The sequence below is a fragment of the Haemaphysalis longicornis genome, unplaced genomic scaffold, assembly GCF_048455015.1.
Source record: "Haemaphysalis longicornis isolate Haplotype H1 unplaced genomic scaffold, Haemaphysalis longicornis Haplotype H1 scaffold_1, whole genome shotgun sequence".
Lineage (NCBI taxonomy): Eukaryota > Metazoa > Arthropoda > Arachnida > Ixodida > Ixodidae > Haemaphysalis > Haemaphysalis longicornis.
The window spans coordinates 142519580-142535325 of NW_027526203.1; the positions used below are offsets into that span (position 1 = coordinate 142519580).

Sequence of the window (15746 nt, forward strand, 5' to 3'; positions counted from 1 at the left end):
GAAAAAGCCATGTAATTCGTGTTTTTCCGATAATTTTGAGTTGATTCATTTGGCACCAGTTGCCAACATTATTTAGATAATTGTTTCAAGTTATACTAGTTGGTTAATATTATTGCTTCAGTAAAAGATAGCTGTATTATCAGCATACAGAAGGGCCCATGAAATATCCCCTGTTCCGTAAAAAAAAAAGAAAACGTCAGAAACATAATACGAAATTCTACTACTACTATCCAATGATTACAGGATTGAAAACAAATAAAATATTGGTGAGGGATATTGATGCGATAAAAGTTAATTAGTTCTAAATCCTTCACACGTGGTTTGGTGCTGGCAACGTCCAAAAAGGCATGTTCCACAAACGTTAGAGCTCTGTGTGCCTTCTTGGGATATTGAATGTTGAAAACCCAGAACGATGCAAACAGACTACACAGTCCTCCCAGTAAAGATGATGCAGTCAAGACACTCTGGCCATCGATGCGGAGGCTAATTTCCCCGTTCGCGGAATGCAGGCAGGGAGTCAAAGGAACATCTACCTGAAAAAGCAAAAAAGAAAAAAAAATGCCCCACATGTAAAATTCAAAACAGACACTATGGTTAAATGAACTTAATAATTCGGTACAGTAATAAAATTGTTATGCCAGGTTCCCTGCGAAGATTCAGCATTTAAATTAGGAATGCAAAGGCTTCATAAAACCAAGTGCCAGTACATTAACCATCGTGGCTTTGCAGCAATAAAAAAGATATTACTTCCGCACAATATACTCGAGCACAACCTTAAATGACAGTGAAGTTAAAATGCAAGTCTCTCTAGGTTGATAGATTAGCTCACGGAGAACACTATTATACCCCTCTTACACCTGGCATTTTTTTTTAAATAAGGTTGAAACTAGCAAAAACACGTTTTCACCGGAAGGGCTTAAGTGGCCTGACGCGCACAACTTCTTTCTTGGCTGCCGCTGGATGGTGCTACTCGTCCATACTTGGGGTGGCAGTACCGCTTTCCAAGGGAGCATGCGAGCTACGCATGAGAAAATCGTTCGACGCCAAAACTTGCGGGGCCTCAAAAGGCCAATGTTTTTCTTCAGTGAAGCGTAAATACTGATCACAGGTCCAATGGAGAAACATTTTGCTTAGTGGTCTCGAACGGCAAATGACAGGGGAGTTTGGGGAAGCATGAGCGATTTGACCGGAACTGACCAAACTGCTTGGTACGTGGTAATGTTGTATTCAGTTGTTTGTATACTGCTATTAATCACCGCTGCTTCACTTGCTTCCGGTTTATCCTGATGCAAACAGCGACTGCAGTCGTGTTTGCGTCACGTTTGATGAGCAGTTGAACAGCGATTTCTCAGCACTTAAGGCATCTTGGCACTAAATCAATGCTGAAATGGCTATGCGGAGGTCCGACTTGCTGGTTGTCTTCAATGACCCTTTAACAACAAGTTACCCTTATGCCTCATCACTGCAACCGATTGTTCCTCCGTGTGGTGCAAAGTGTGTTACTGTGATTATTTTCAACGTGAAACGAACCGTTTCTGTGATTTGTAGGACTGATTCTCTATTAATTACTGCAGTGACAACAAGCTATGAAAGAAAATCCCGCCATCTCCACGAAGTGAATGATGATGAGAGGGGCGAATCTAAAATGCTTATCAGCAGACAATGTGACGCATTAAGTGCAAGCTGCTTTCATAGTGTGTGCATTGACATTAGGATATGGCCCCCTGGCAGAATGATGCGCTGCGCGAGATTTTGCCGTACCTAAAAGGACAGGCAACTCATTTTTACGGAGTATAGGATCTGTAAAAGGGTTGCGAGTTGGGCGAGTTGGTAATTATGCATTGCGAAAAATAAACTGCGCGCAAATTAACGAGGACAAGAACACATGAAGACGGCACAAGCGCACACTCGCAACTAGTTTATTATTGCACAATTCAAAGCTTTATATGCCCAAGCGCCCAATTGCCGCGCCCCCAATGCGTCACAGTTCTCGGCGCACTCAGCCGAAAATACTAAAAAACCGTAACAACAAAACCACAAAACGAACTTTGAGGCGCACGAAAGGCGAAAAATCAGCAAAGATAACCGCATCATACATGGATTAAGACCCCCCTCCCACCCCCAACACGCATTACCAGAAGAAGCACCGAAATAGCGCTCAATGTGCGTCTAAATATGCGACTTCTCGATTAAGCAGGGCGATAGAGGGATGACTGATACATTCGGAACCAGCTTTTCTGATGCGGCTGGCTTCTACAATTTCTCGCGTTTGCTGGTTCTTATGTCGCAAAAGGATGGCTGTGCGCTCAAACACAGGGACACAATCAGGTCTGCATGCGCGGTAATGAGAAGATAAGAGGCTCAGGTCACGTTGAAAAATGAAAAAAAAAAAATATACGGTACTTTTAGACGTCGTACGCTCGAGTTTGTGACAACGTACCCGTGTGCGGCTCTGTCCTGAAGTTCGGAGAAATGCAGGCGGGTTGTGTTATATTTCTCGTCTTGCATTACGCTTTCTTTTATATATTAGCGCCCTCTTTCCCGATCTCTCTACCTTCCTTCCCGCTTCCGTCTGACTGCGCTGATTTTCGCCAGCACGAAGTAACCGTCACGTTGCTTTGAAACGACGCCGCGCGCGACAAACGATTTTATCTCGAATGCCCTGTTACAAACCGGCCTACAAATGAATGCGAACGCATACCCCAAAACCCACAAACTAGTAAAATAATACGAGTGTGCGCTTTTTTCTTTGCCCGTGCGTGTACGAGCTGTGAGCGGCACGGGTACCCGGGTACTTCGCTGTTAACCCTATCCAAACGTTTGACAAACGCATCGACTGATGAAAGACCACTTACCAGCGAGCTGTCCACACCTGTCGCCGTATCCAAATGCTGTTTGCGGCCGTTCCTCGTGTGACAGGGGCACATGAAAATCTTTCCACCAAATGGCACTACTAGTCCTTCACAAATAAGAAAAAACGACGGCCCAAGGCGAGGCTTGAAGCTCCGGCCGCGCCGAGTCACCGGCCGCGCTGCGTTGATGCACAGAGGTTGTTTACATCCGGGCAGCCAGTCGTGCCGCCAGGGCAAGTTGAGTCGCTGCAGTCGGGTGCGTTGGCGCGCTGGCACGAGAATTTAAATCGTATATGTATGCGCAAGCAAGCGAAGCAGATGAACATTGCAATTGTTTGCAACGGCGAGAACTGCCTCTTCGTTAGCAGCAGTGTTTGACAACACCTATCGCCAAAATAAACAGATTGAGACAACACGGCCGTGCTCTCTGCCTGTGATCGCGCTGGTTGAAGCATCTATACGGGTATACGTACGGTATTGGTTTTGTAGCTGCGTGCAACGGTCGCGTCCTGCTCACTCGTTCTAATTAGCATTAGGCCACGGTTGAAGTGCTGGTGCACGGAGACAACAGAAGACTAACATGGCGACCGCCCGCTTGAGATGATTACCTCAGATAGGGCGTTTATTGTGGACGTGGTAGTATACAAGGAACGGAACGCCATCTCACAAATGGTGTTAAGTAGTTCTAAATCCTCCCTTTTGCTACCCGGATGGGCAACGGTACTACCATGGAGGTTCGTCCACTTCTTTAGATCATGCCTAGGGAGTACATTTTTTGCTATAGGTACTTTTCAGGGCACATTACTTGATTAAAACTCCATTTCCGGCTAGTTTGCGTTTACAGTGTAGATCAAAGAAGATTATTCTAGGCTGGTGACGTTAGTTCGAAACATTCTCCGTATCAAAGGAGAAACACCTGCGGCATGAAGAATGGAACATGCGGTTCACTTGCCCCACGGATAACACAGATAACATAGCCCGGCGCAGCCTAGCTGCAAAAACAAAGCATACATATAATCCAAAACATGGTTCGGGGCAATATCTGTGGTTGCGTCAGCGTGTGCCATCGATTCCGGCCGTGTCTCAACATGCAGTTGCCGCGTTTCTGGCCGCAAAGTAGTTTTTTAATCTCTGTTAATTTACTTTCTTATTTCAATAGTTGTAAAGCCTATCAACCTAAAGTTTTGGTTTCCAAATTTTGTCTTTTATTTTCGGAGGTGCCCGCACAGCTATACAAGCGGCTGTGCCGGTGCTCTATTTTGTGCATGGTACAAGGGGTGGTTTAGGAAATTTTTGTGAAATTGCTTGCCATTGTCGTATTTTCAGCGCATAAACCGCATATGACTTACTTTGATGAGCGGAGATATTTTTTAACGTACTTTGCGATAGCATTTTGCGTATAAACCGCGTCTATAGTTAGTGTTGGACTCTAGGTAGTGAAATGGCTTGTCTGCGCGTTTGTGTTTTAGCTGCTTTCTATGCCTAAACCAAGGAGTGAGACAGCGCCGAAGGAATTGTCGCATGGCGTAGGGGAACATGTTGCAATGGAGGGGGGGGGGTATCGGGGATGGCTGGGTCATTGTTGTCTTTAAATCTTGCCAGGATGATAAAACAGATCATAGCTTTTTTTGCACAAGTCGTGCCTACGGGTTGTCCGGCGGCGGTGGCTACTGCTGTCGCACAAACAGTGCGCTTTCGCGGCCTAGCTTGCATGTTGCGTTCCCCAAAACATCTCTCTCTACAGAAAAGTGAAGTCCATGTAGGAATTCTTTCAACTACCTCGCAATTCGTACACGGTGTATTGAGGAGATACTCCAGTGGCACGGACGGGCGATGCAAGAACTGCACTAAAGGAGCCCACCCTCAGGTAGCTGACGCGTACGGGATAGCGCCCGTGTGCAGGCAATACCAACCTTTCTTCAGGCAGCACTTGTGGGGTCAGATTATTCTAGAATCTTGAGATCCTCGACCATGAAGTGGGAGTCACATACCTCACGCGGACTTACTCACCGAGCTGCGCTAGTGTGTACCACTGAGGCCCTGAGAATCAGTGAACCATGCTCCCATACCCTAAAAGAGCAAGGCGGTCACCTAAGAAACAATGGCGGACAACTTAGCCGCTTTCCCAGTGCTTGACCCGTACTTTCACGAAGAGACATACAGCTCTGTGGGTACCGACAGCAGAACTGCCCGCGCCATCGCAAAACACTGGCTTCCGGAGAAACACCCGCCGCGGTGGCTCAGTGGCTAAGGCGTTGCGCTGCTGAGCACGAGGTCGCGGGTTCGATTCCCGGCCGCGCCGGCCGCTTTTCTGATGGAGGCGAAAAGCAAAAACACCCGTGTGTACGAGATTTCGGCGCACGTTAAAGATCCCCAGGTGGTCAAAATTAATCCGGAGCCCTCCACTACGGCGCACCTCATCGCCTGCGTTGCGTCGGCGCGTTAAACCTCTCAATCATCATCGTTTTCGGAGAAACAGTTTATCGCAGATGGCCACCAGCCCTCTCCAACGTAAACTGTTACCGCGAAAGAGAGCGCCCATAACAAGTGTCGGGCTTGTGCTGGTCTTGTCATAGGGCTGGTTCGTTTGGACGGTAATACCGACAGCATGTGCAGCGAGAAAAGAAATACCGACCGCCTGCCGCGAAGAAGGGCCGCTGCGTTTCGTCGTGGCCAATAGAAAGATAGGAGCGGGAATAATCCAGAGGCGACGCAGGACATCCGCTCGTCTACGCAGTCGCAGCATACGGAGGACCAGTGTTAGCTGCCTGTAGGTCTCAGGAAAACATTTGCTGCTCGGCGCCACTGAGCTATGTGCACTCGGTAGGTAACTGCTCTTAAGCATCGGTGAACACACGCTTGACGGTATCTAAATCGTCGATGAAATTTTGAAAATTGCCGGAGATGAAGTATCTAGTAGGCTCGCCATGAAAGCATTGAGGGTAATTGCGGGCTTGGCCTAAGGGCAGGAAGAAGTGAGATGCAGGCTTCCTTTAATAGAAGAATAAGCACGCAGTGTTTTCTTTGCCGGCTCGGACTATAGAATTCGGTTATACAGGGCAGAGGTGTCTTGTTGAAGGAGATCAATGTGCTGGATGTAGGGAGAAGTGACTAGAAGGATGGGGCACTGCCTCATTTATTTCATTTCGCCTGTGCACCCATGCACTGTTTTAGCTGCCGGAGACAACTAAGCCCGGAAGTTTACCGCAGAAAGCCAGAGTGGGTCGCCAGGATAGTTGATGAGCTTGACATTTCCAAGCGACTGGCAAAATTTTTTGAGGATCCGGTGATTAGAGTCCAGTTCTGTCGGAAATTTTACTCCCCCTTGGGTATGACTTCACTGTAAGAGCTGGCCTGAGAGTTGAGCTTGTTCGTGAGAGAGAAACTGAGAACGATCCGCCTTTTTAATTTACCCCAAGGGCACCACATGCGCACAAAAATGAAGCTCCTGCACAGTCTACTGGATGAGATGATGACTACCTTCGGGGTGAAACCATTACGAAGCCGCTCGCCCTCCACTGGAATCGTATAGCTGGGAAAAAGGCTTAGTGCGGCTGCGCGTTCACTGCCGAAATTTGGGATGCCGTGGCCCCTTCTTAGGTATTGTGTTTGTCAGACACCAGCTGGGTATGGCTGTAGTAACCATTATGTACAATACTTGCTATACGAATGCCGGAGGCTAACATTGAGAGAACGGAACTTACTGGCTACCGCGGGCTTTTTTAAAATTTATCGACTCCAGTTTGGCTTGTTGAACGCTACAAGCGCGCTGATACGGTGGATGGACATTATAGTGGGCGGACGCGGTGTATATAACTAAAGTATGCCATATAGACAACCTGGTGAACTCTTCTGAGATATTTCAGGAGGTCCTGGTTCATTTTAACTGGGTTGTTCGACGAGTGAAAAAGGCCGGTTTTACAATCAACTCAAAGAAAGTGCTGCTGGCGTCATCGAGGGTGGATTTCTGGCAGGTTATCATTGGTAACAGAACTTTGAGACCAACCGATGCTAAACACGAGGGCGGCTTTTGCTATCCGCGATCCCTACAAGAGAAAAACTTGCAAACGCTCTGTAGCCTGATCCCTGAAACTTGATTATTGGTAAAACCTCTCATTGCTACACCAATTTTTTTTTCAGACTTGTGCCGAGCATTGCTCAGTCGGGGAAGACAAAGGTATCCCCTCACAGTTGAAGCAGCAGCCCTCAAACGGCGAATCGCGACTTCACGTGCAAATCTGCTGCAGCAAATAAAGGAGTACAACAACTTGAATGCGGGTTTATCTAGCTTGCTTTCGCGAAAAGTGCGGCTGTAAGTGCGGCTGGATGCTACACGCAAACAACCCATTGTAATCGCAGTACGCGGCAAACCACCGACAGCGGCATTTGGCACCTGAGCTCATTACTAGGAAAAACCTCAACATGCGCTCGGGAAGGAAGCTGAGAAGTATAACAAAGGCTGCATTTGGCTTGTACACAGGGTTTATGACCTAGTGCCAGAAAGACTAAACCCTTACCGTAAAGCTGCGCACTATGTCACCCCACCATTCCTGCATAAATGGGAAGGCCCTTACCAAATCACTACACAGGCAACTAAACTGCCGAAAGAGAGGCAGTCGATCAACAGTTAAAAACTGGTGATTTTACTGTTCATAGCTGGTTTTAAAGCTAAGCACGGTCTCACAGGTGCTTGGGAACAGATGATAGCGAAACATGAAAAAGGTCTTCCCCTTTAAATGGCCGAACGGCCGGTGATTGTGTTTCTGCCGAGCGCTATGACATGAGAGCACGGTACGGCCTACCAGCCCTGAGTGTAACAAGCTTCACCCCGAAGCTACCTCATAGTTTGTTCTACGGTGTCATCACTTCGGTGGTGATAATGTTACCTACGTGCAGTCCAATGTGCACCACAGGGATCGACATGACGGCCTGATGGCGAAGTATTGCGCCAGAGCATTCCAGATTAGCCTGGGTTCATGACGGAAGAGGCCATTGCGATTTTTTTCGCGGACAACTCCGGCCCCGTATGCGAAGCAGTCACTCGAAAGTTAAAACTTGCGTGCCCTGTGCCCATAAGGGATCTCAAGGCCTATTACTCTTACACGTGTAGTGTCAAAAGTGATAGAACTCCAAACGCAACGTCCTCATTCAAATAACACAACGGCGGTGGAGATTCTTCGCACCCATGGCTACGACGTGAGGGCTAGGCGGTGTCTACCATACATGGCTCTGGCGTGGTTCGACCCCAGTTATAACTTCATGGTACAACTGTAGATTGTTTGCCTCATCTTCATGCACTCCATTGAAACCGGCGAAATTCCAGACGATTGGAAGATAGACCGAATAGTTGCGATCTTCAAAACAGGGGGACGAACCGATCCAGCAAACTACCGACCAATTTCTCTGACTAGAATTCCCTGTAAATCACTGGAACACATTATATCTTCAAATATCGCGACTTACCTTGAATCAATAAATTTCTTCTATAATCACCAGCAGGGTTTCCGGAAGCACTTCTCATGAGAGACCCAATTAGCTGAATTTATCCACGACCTACTACAAAGCAAGGATGATAACCTTCAGGTTTATCCCATATTTCTAGATTTTTCCAATGCTTTTGATCGCGTACCTTATAATCTATTACTTTGCAAACTTCGTTCACTTGGTATTCCACCGAATAATGTCTCCTGCGTTGAACACTTCCTCACTAACCGTAAGCAATTCACCTTTGCTAATAATCATAACTCCTCTTTAACCCATCAGCTGCCGCATCAACTGCCCATCAACTGCCGCAACTATGCATTTTGTTGCAAGAGCCTGAGCCGGGAAAGTCGAAATGCAGTCGTAGCCTGAAGAGAGTGTTCTCGCGGCCGGACCCGTGCCCCATGTGCGAGGAGCGAGAGCTGTAAAAATCGCGCATACGCCCTCTTGCTCGTCCTTCCCCCCCCGCTCCCCCTCCTCCCCCACCCAAAAAAATAACGATTCTCTTGGCAATCTTCTTCAGCTGAGCCGACAGCCGCAACTTCGCAATGATCTCGTACAAGAGTAGCTCATTCGAGTACAGCTGAACTACAACAGCTTATTTTTATGCGGATTACGTATTGTTCGCATAAATATTTGGCTCTGTATTCAAGCAAACGAAAGCAAAGAGACGTAAAGAAAAATTTGTGGAGTCAGCATACAAATGGAGAGCGGGTGCTGTGACCCACAATGTTACAATCGAAATTACTGGTGCACAAGCACTAGTAAGCTCACATGAGATATAACGCTCAACGGCATTATCTAGGGTATATTTGTACATACCCTAGCATATTTGTAACTCAGCATATTTGTAACTGAGAAAATATACTTACAGGTTCACCAGTGACCAAAAACAGGTCCATGATCAGGGCAACGATGTGGAGGCAGTGGGATCCACATATTAAAAAGGGACTTTCTTCATGACGCCATCGTGTGTAGATTGATGATATCACGGCGCTTACCTGAAAGTAGATGCGGAACGTGTAAACCGCAAATCGAATGCAAAGGGCAGGGTTCATGTTTGCTGGACACACTTAGGCGTGATGTGCTTAAATCGTGTTCAAGGATCTGTTACTTCTTTAGGAAACAGCCTCACGGGTGCCAAAGCTACTTTCCAAATTCAATCGAATGATCGTGAAGCATGCACAGAAGCCTTGACAGGTGGGCTGTGTGCAACCGTGATTAAGAAGTCATTTTTCTGTGCGGCGAAAAAAATTGGAGTTGGTATATTCTTGTCAGGAAAATTCCAAGTGGTGGATACATTTATTCGAACACATGCTTGAACTAAGGCCTGCACAGACACGTACCGACTCATATGTGCGCATATACACTGACGTCGACAATGTGTGGGTATGCCTGTCTGTATACGCTTCAGCAAGCCCTGCTCCACACATGTTTGGTTCAGGTATCATCACCTTCGCGCTTCTCATAGCTGGTCTCCTTCCTGATCTACCGTTTTGAAGTAATTTTCATTCGGCGCCTTCACTGATGGTCAACCCTTTTGGTAGATTTGGCTCTCGGCGCTGAACATGTGTATTCAGGGTTGTGGTAAGCGGGGGGAGGAGGCGAAATTCCAGGGGAGATTACCAGCCTCTTCACTTATATGAATGGGAGGACAACAGTGATGATGTTTTTTTGGATGACGGGCCGTACACAAACATTGAGGAATCCGAAATTGGGACTGGCACGCACAAAATCCAATGCAGGGCAGTCATAATCAACCTGAGCCTATTTATGTGCACCCATAGACGAAGGCCCCTCTTATAGACTTCGGACTGCTGATATCCTTTGCTGTCGAAATGCATCCTTTGCTGAAGATATTTTCTTAAATATATCTCCCAACGACCTACCTGTCTCTATCTTTGCAGCATTTATGGTATCCCAGCGTTTGAGTGGTTGCACTTATCCACTTTGCATGCGCAGCCGAACTTCACAATTTTCTTAGTAATTTTTGTTAGAATGTAATTTACCAGAGTCTGCTCAGCAATAAAAGGCGCTCGTTTGCTATTCCCAGGCGTTGCTTCCGGTTTCCCCTTTCCATGGCTTGTTTATCCGGCTTGTTTCCCTCCATTAACGCTAAGTGATTAATGAAAGACTAGCACTGCTTTTAAGCTTATGATAACACTGCGCCTAATTATTCCACGTGGTTTCAACGGGGCGTGCGAACATCTCAAAGAAAGCTTTTCGTTTATCCACCTCTTCAAGCGTTCGATAGCAATGCACAGGCGATTTTTTCTCGATGCCTCTTCAACAATGATTAAGATTTCTTAAAATTAACTTATACTTGGTGACATAATGATCTGAACACACTTCCCGAAGCATTCTTTCCCCGATTCAAGGAACCGAGCGATGTCATACAAAAATCCAAGTGCTGCAATATCTCTATTTAATCTAATTTATTTCTTCGTCCAAACAACTTTCATAAATGCCCCTTGCGACATGCTCGAAATGTTTTCTAAGGCGGTATTTCCTTTCGGAATCACTTTTGCACAGTTATTTGCCGATATTCTTATGAGCGGGTATTGTGGATGCATATATAAGCGCTTTCTCTCTTGCGTCGTTTGTGGGTCCTTCCATCATTAAGGGGGGGGGGGGGGGGCACTGAATAAAACGCTGTTTCGTAATCTATAAATGGTGTGTTGAGAGGTTCATTACAGTATTTAATATCAAATCACTGGCCCAGCAATGGAAGGGGCGTTCCAAAACGAGAAAATACTACTCCGACGCCTTACAGTTTTTTCGCAGAATTTTGACCTTGCTAGCGGACAGCTAATTCCAGCTGATAGTGCACCCTGACTACATATTACTTATATCCATGCTGACTACAGAGTCCTTCAATGCTTTACTGGTCACGAAACTTCGGCGCTCGCTTGATATAGGGACCGTGCGCGCCACTACATGCGCCACCGCCGCACGAAGGTCATCCTGCCGCCGCGCGTGCGGCGTATTGGCCAGCTCTTGGCGTGCAAACGCTCGCTGCTTTTGGTGCCAGCGCGCTGATTAAGTGTTTTTTTTTTTGTAGTAATTAGCGATGAATAGTACAGTTAGTGTTTATCACCTGCCTTCAATGGGGTTTTATTCTTCGAAGTAAGTTACCGTAGACTTCGGCCGCGAACGGCAACGGCTTCTGTGTGCTCTGGCACAAGCGCTGCAGCGTCGTGTTTACGGGTTTTAAATCTATATTGCTTCTTTTCTTAAAGCAAAGTTGTAAATACCACACATACGGTAGCTGCGTAGTCACAGACCGCTGTGGGCCTTCCCCGCACGGGGCACCTTGAGTATTCATGGTGACGGTGTTGGCGACACCGCGGACCCCGAGCCCCCAACATAAACTGTAACCTACCGTGGTGATGTGTTTAAAGGTGAAGGGTAGAAGCCTCAAACGGTGGCCGTCGGAGCCCAGGTCAAGCTCCGGCGGATGGGCTCCCTGTCTGTTTACCAGGCAGGGAGCTCCGGGACCTCTCTCGGTATCAGGGTAACCCGAGCGAAGAAAGTACCCCCGTCCCCTGCTTTTATACTATAGCTTATGGTATTATCTAAACCCCCCAAACCAAATGATCGGGTCCTCAAAAGGGCCCGCACCGAAGTAACTTCCAAACCTCTTCTGAACATTGACCTCCGAAGCAATGACATCTTTCCTCGCTTCCTCATTATGCAATCTCGTGACAAAGAAACCCCTGTAAGTGGAAAATCAGTCTTCCTTGTTGCAAAGTTTCTTGAAAGTGTTGCTGGAAAAAACTACAAGGCGAAAAAACTTACTTCTGGTGATGTGCTCATTGAAGTCAGCCACAAAGAGCAGGCCAATAAGCTCCTTCAACAAACTAACATCGATGGTCTAGAAATTACGATCACACCTCACAGAACCTTAAACTCTTCTCAAGGCGTCATCTCCGAACTCGATCTAATCAACGAAACCGAAACCGACATCCTTGAAGGACTGCGTGACCAAGGGGTCACAGCAGTCCGGCGCATCACAATACGACGAGATAGCAAAGAGATTAAAACAAAGCACGTAATTTTGACCTTTGACAGAACCCCACTACCAGAATTCGTGACGGCAGGTTACTTGCGATGTCCCACGCGCCCGTATGTGCCAAACCCACGCCGCTGCTACAAATGCCAGCGGTATGGGCACGGTACAAACTCTTGCCGGGGGAGACCAAAATGTGCAAAGTGTGGTCAACCTGACCATCTCACAGACAACTGCGACGCAAGCAACTTCACCTGCCCTAACTGCCATGGACCTCACGCAGCATATTCACGATCGTGTGAAACTTTCAAACAAGAAAAACAAATCATCACATTGAAGGTCAATGAAAACATCAGCTTTCCGGAGGCCCGGAAGAGGTTTGCACTCTTCAGCTCCGGAAGGTACGCCGACGCTGCTCGCCGGGGGGCGGAGCGGCGCCTGGTTTCGGCGGCGACGCAATACAGCTCAGCTGACTTGCTCCCGCCTCCGCCCCCCACGAGGCTGCCTGTGGCAGCCGCCCCGGTCACCACGCCACTTGCTGGACCGGCAGTGGTTGAGGTGGCCACTCATGCTGATGGGAGCGTAGTCGCTCCTGTTCCTGCCTCACAGGTCTCGAGCACACCCGAGAGCCCTGTGGAAATGGACACGGAGGAAACCACACCCTCTCCAAATCTCGCCCCACCACCTGTCCCGCGCGTGGCGCCCACTACGCCCTCGGCAGTGGTGGTTGAAGAGAAAACCGCCCTAAAGGGTGCTACATCCAGGTCCAGGGAGCCCAGTCTGTCGGGCACACCCAGGACATCTGGAGATGAGATGGACGTCGGGCCGTATCTGCCTGCATCGCAGCGCAAAGAACGGCCTTCGACGTCCAAGCCAACAGACAGGCCCAAAAAGCCCCTCCCAAGAGTACAAGCCCCGAGAGATAACACATGAATACACACTCATACACAACTCCAGTTGCTCTTAAATGGCTATAATGGGAAGACAAAATATCATCCAATGGAACTGTAGAGGCCTTCTTAAAAATCTTGATGATGTATACGAGTTACTCCATGCTAACCAAACAAGTGTCATGTGCATACAAGAAACACATTTAAACAGAAAACATGCCAACTTCCTCAACAATTATCTGGTTTTCAGAAAGGACAGAGTTGGGTGCCCAACCTCTTCTGGTGGTGTGGCTATAATCGCACAAAAATCCTTAGCATGTCATCCGGTCATTCTGAGCACTAACCTCGAGGCTGTTGCCATCCGAACGATAATCTTTCACAGGCTAGTAACAATATGCTCCATATACATCCCTCCTGATCATCGGCTAACAAGTTCTGATTTCGAAACTCTGATAGATCAGTTACCTGAACCTTATCTACTATTAGGTGACCTGAATGCACACAACTCACTCTGGGGCTCTTCTCGAACAGATGCGCGGGGGCGCCTCATTGAAAGGTTCTTAACATCATCAGGAGCATGCCTATTTAACAAGAAACAGCCTACATACCATAACATAGCACACAACACTTATTCACACCTAGACTTAGCTATCGGCTCAGCAGTTCTCTTCCCTTCCCTAGAATGGGAGGTGGACACCAACCCGTATGGTAGTGACCACTTCCCTACCTCCCTGTCATATATAGGCCGAAACAGTTCCGCTTCCCACAAGAAGTTCAATGAAGTGAGAGCTAACTGGAACACATTCACAGAAACATCTAAACTACACCACACATCCATAACACACCTACACATAGAGGAAGCAACCCAACTGGTCACGGCGCACATTCTTGACGCCGCTGAAAAGTCCATTCCCCAGGTCTCCAGTGCCCCACGCAACCAAAGGAGGCCCTGGTGGAACCAGGACTGTAGGAAGGCACGAGAGGCCCAGAACAAGGCGTGGGGTATCCTTCGTCGATACCCTACTTCAGATAACCTGATATCTTTCAAACGAGCGAAGGCCCGGGGGAAGCGCGTGCGCCGTGAGGCTAAGAGGGAGAGTTGGCGTGCCTTCCTCACATCCATAAACTCGTACACTGACACCCACAAAGTCTGGACAAGAATACGGAAACTTAAAGCGCAACAGACACACAGCCTGCCCCTGGTTAGCCCAACAGGAGACACGCTCGAAGACCAGGCTAACACACTCGCACAACATTTCCAACACGTGTCCAGTTCTGCACATTACACAAACACTTTCCTGAAACATAAAACGGCCGCTGAAAAGAAGCCATTATGTGATAACAACAGATCAGCCACTTCATATAACTCCGAGTTCTCGCTTCATGAACTAAGGGCTGCTCTGAGCGGCTGTAAGCCTTCAGCTCCGGGCCCAGACAACATAACATATACAATGATACAACACCTGCACACAGACACTCTTGTTACACTCCTTCACCTATACAACAAAATATGGCTCTCGGGGCACATCCCGAGGTCTTGGAGGGAGGCTATAGTTATTGCTTTTCTGAAGGAGGGGAAGGACCCATCCTCCCCCGCCAGTTATCGCCCTATCGCCCTGACAAGCTGCCTGTGTAAGCTTCTCGAGAAGATGATTAACAGAAGGCTTGTGTACTTTTTGGAGTACAACGGACTTCTCGAGAGCTGCCAGGCAGGCTTCAGGGCAGGTCGATCTACAAATGATCAACTCGTTGCCTTAGAATCCTACATCAAAGATGCATTTATTCATAAACAGTATTGTATGACAGTATTTTTCGATATTGAAAAAGCGTATGATACTGCATGGCGCTATGGAATTCTTACCGACCTTAAGTCTTTTGGTGTGTCAGGCAACATGTTAAATACGCTTGCAAGTTACATGTCAGAAAGAACTTTTCGTGTGAGAGTGGGCAATACATATTCTCGAGCTCACGTTCAGGAAAACGGTGTGCCTCAAGGGGGTGTTTTGAGCTGCACGCTGTTTATTATAAAAATGAACTCTCTTGGGAAAGGCTTGCCACCAACCATTTCTTACTCTCTTTATGTAGATGATGTTCAAATCTCCTTCAAATCCTGTAATCTGTCGGTTTGCGAGAGGCAAGTCCAGCTTGGGGTCAACAAAGTCGCTGACTGGGCAGACAGGAATGGATTTAAGCTGAATCCAGAAAAGTGTACTTCTCTTCTATTTTCAAGGAGGCGAGGGATTCATGCTGATCCTGATATTAAGCTTAAAGGTGTCTCAATCCCTCTCAAAAAGAAACACAAATTTTTAGGCGTGGTACTTGATGAAAAACTGACATTCATTCCGCATATAAAACAGCTGAAACAGAAATGCCTGAAAACCATGAATATCCTGAAGGTACTCTCGCATTGCTCCTACGGAGCGGACAAACAAATACTCCTCCGCGTTTTTACCAGCCTTATTGGCTCACGGTTGGACTACGGGAGTGTCGTCTATGGGTCCGCCTGTAAAACTG

At 47.5% G+C, this 15746-nt stretch overlaps 1 protein-coding gene across 1 annotated transcript in view; it reads right to left on the bottom strand.

Moving 5' to 3' along the window:
* LOC144154934 (uncharacterized) overlaps positions 1 to 15746 on the bottom strand; it is a 118433-nt gene that overhangs the window by 80975 nt on the left and 21712 nt on the right. Inside the window, exon 4 of the mRNA XM_077686070.1 lies at positions 9206 to 9334. Coding sequence (XP_077542196.1) covers positions 9206 to 9334 — 129 coding nt within the window. The remainder of the gene's footprint in view (positions 1 to 9205; positions 9335 to 15746) is intronic.